This window comes from Limulus polyphemus, unplaced genomic scaffold, assembly GCF_000517525.1.
Source record: "Limulus polyphemus unplaced genomic scaffold, Limulus_polyphemus-2.1.2 Scaffold1538, whole genome shotgun sequence".
Classification (NCBI taxonomy): Eukaryota; Metazoa; Arthropoda; class Merostomata; order Xiphosura; family Limulidae; genus Limulus; species Limulus polyphemus.
The window spans coordinates 188,553-191,671 of record NW_013667148.1 but is presented as its reverse complement, the minus strand read 5'-3'; the positions used below and the strand labels follow the sequence as shown (position 1 = coordinate 191,671).

At 36.2% G+C, this 3,119-nt stretch overlaps 1 protein-coding gene across 1 annotated transcript in view; it reads right to left on the bottom strand.

Annotated features, from left to right (window-relative positions):
- The window catches only part of LOC106464002 (phosphatidylinositide phosphatase SAC2-like), a 120,228-nt gene that overhangs the window by 61,939 nt on the left and 55,170 nt on the right, over positions 1-3,119 (bottom strand). The window contains exons 7-8 of the mRNA XM_022391658.1: positions 1,650-2,119; positions 103-235 (exon numbers count right to left, since the gene is read on the bottom strand). Of these exons, the coding sequence (XP_022247366.1) occupies positions 103-235; positions 1,650-2,119 (603 nt within the window). The remainder of the gene's footprint in view (positions 1-102; positions 236-1,649; positions 2,120-3,119) is intronic.

Sequence of the window (3,119 nt, the reverse complement as noted above, 5' to 3'; positions counted from 1 at the left end):
AGAGGAAGATCAAGCAAATAATGGGAAATAAACGTATTGGGGGAGGTCCACATACCATCCTGCACAATGTCTTCCAGTGGGCAATTCAACTGGACCACTAACGACATAGAATTGTGATGAATCTGATGAGAAGTGACTTGCAGAAGTCTCCTCACCAACAAAGAGAGCCCAGAATAGGCAATATTCAATTTTCATACCCACCCCATCAAGGTAACCAGGGATAAATCCCAGGAAACTGAAGGGTCACAATGAATAAAAAAGCCTTTGTCTGGCACCTCTAAAAGCTTAAGTGAGGGCAACACTAACACTTCAAAGCCCTTAATGGACATAACCAATGATCGGGATTCGGGTGGTCAGAGAGGTGAGAAATAGCAATCAGATGAATCGGTGAAAAGGATTTATCTCCTTCCCTGGCTGACAGTGTCTTAGGTTAGAAGTACCTGTCTGGGTATAGAAAGACATAGGTAGAATGATAAAGTGTACTGGAATGCCTGTAAATATCAAGGGTTGAAGAAAATGGCTTCATGTAACTCATGGAAGGTGGCAGTAGGTAGACGAACGTCCTCCAGCAACTCAGCTCTATCCAACAATTCCAACAACATACCAACCAAAAGATTAGGGAAAGTGCAGAAGCTGACAATCGAACCAAGGTGGATGCTAACAATGATCTCATCTTGTCATCAAATTGATGTGCCGATCACTGAGAGGCTTTTGAAAAAAGGTGTAGTGATGATAAATATCTCAGCAGTGGAGTTAGAGTTAAACGAATCCTAGAAAATTGTGTTCTATTCAGGTTGACCATATACTCAATTCTGGAACCCCAGATTTTCAGGAGCTGGTCTAGTTTCTAAGAGTCTAAATATATTTCCACCATGCAGTGATAGGCTAAAACATGTTGTTCTGACAAATGTGGCAGACAAGTATAGCTGTTCCTTTTAGTAACTGAGCAGTAAACCTCCTTGCATGAACCCCAATATCAGGGGATGGAAAGTGAACTAAGTACTTGCCCTCAGACCTTTCTGTCATCAAGAAAGGACAGATTGAAAAGCAACTGGGGAATGACCCAAAGCATCACACACACTCAATTTATCAACAGAAGAAAAGGAGCCAACTGATTGAAACTGGCATCACGAGATACTGATATAATAAAGGAAGGTGCTGGAAAAAGCAAATCTCCAGAATTTCCTGCAAATGCAGCCTCAGAGCCCCCTGAAGAAACACCACTGGATAAAATGCATGTCTCTATCTCACAACAGATAAGGTCAAGAACAGCATAAACTGAGAGCAACTCCCCCCTAGACATCAGAGGTGGGATAGGAAAGACCTGATTTGCTTCTGTGCTGGATACATTAATCCAGGAATTCATGCCGGATATTGGCTTGCCAAACAAAAAGTTTTTTTATGTATGAAAATCAAATAGGTAACACAAATAATGTTCAAAGTATCTCCAAATGTTGAACAACAGAGAAACCCATTAGTTAATGCTTTGTCAAAAAAAAAGTGACAATATTATCTGCAGGAACTATGTGCTTATATATAGTACCAGGAGAGAGGGCACATTGACATAAGTGGAGAGTGTCACGAAACAGATATCGCTAAGGGCAATAAATGAGGAATAAAAGACTGGATCAAATTAGAAAAAATCATGCCAATGCTTAGGTGGGCAAAGGAAAATAAACCCTAACAGTCGAGTAATAGCTGTAGTGTGAGCTAAGTATGTTTTGAACTCACCTTTCTCTAACCTTGGAGGAGGGCGGTACTTGTTACCTGGTTGACTCCAGTAAACTGGAACAGAACCTCTTACTTGTACAAATGACACTATGTGTGACTGAAATTCAAAAATTTGTTCCGTTTCAACATAATTTGCACAATGTCCAGTTTCATCAACTCCTCGTCTTTTGTATCTTGTTCCTGCTCGATATCGACTTCTTCGAGAAATAAGAATAATATTGTATTCCTTATTCTGTTGTTTCCTCAGTTCTAGAGCAGATGACGTATTGAGTGGGCCACTGACAACTGAAGGTATAGAATTTTCTTCATCAAACATGCTCATAGTACACTTCTGGATCTGAACATATCCTTGAATCACTGGGAGTATCCAGTGGTCAGCTTGTACATCCTGTTAGAAAACAAAAATACAAGTTCTTATACACATTATTCATTTATCTTCTGACCTAATCATTTGCAATGTACTTGTTTTGATGCTCAAAGTAGTTAATTCTTCATTAAATTGCCTTAATTGTTTACAATGAAAATACTAAATTAAATTATAATTAATTTGTCTAAATGGTGTTATTAAAAACTTAATTCAACTTCAATAATGCAATATATATATATATTGCGTACTACAGGCTCAATTGCACATTATTTACATTTGGAAGGTTTTGACACAATGATGTAGAAGATATAGTAACAACTAGTGTTCAATTTGACTTCTAATTTCAATAGGACTGCCTTAAAACTTGGAGGTTTTTATTATATAAAAAAACATTATTCTTCAGGAATGGATGCAGAGAAGATAAATTCAATGAACATAAGAAACAATACTCTATAACAATAAAGGCGTGTTGAAAGAACATATGAAATGACAAAGAATCCCAACACAACAAAATCAGAATGTTTTATAACAAAAATTAACAGCTGAAAGGTCACATGAAACAACAAAGATTCCTACAGCAATTACATCACAAAGTTCTATAATAATAATAAGGATCATTTAAACAATACACAAGTAATTAAAAAAAATTGCAAAAATTAAGTATGATGTAGGGATGGTAATGCCAAAAAGTACAGAAACAAGATAGGAATGAAAACACAAAACCATACTAAAATCACTACATAAGTAGCCAAATCTTTCACAACTAACTTTCATCCACTTTACATGAATTCAGGTTTTAATAAAAGCATTTGAACTGAATAGTGCTATACAGTCTTACAGTAGCTAATAACCATAAGCTTGTAAAATTGACTCAGAACTTACTGGCTACTTATGTAGTGATTTTTGTATGGTTTTGTGTTTTCATTCCTATCTTGTTTCTGTACTTTTTGGCATTACCATCCCTACATCATACTTAATTTTTGCAATTTTTTTTTAATTACTTGTGTATTGTTTAAATGAT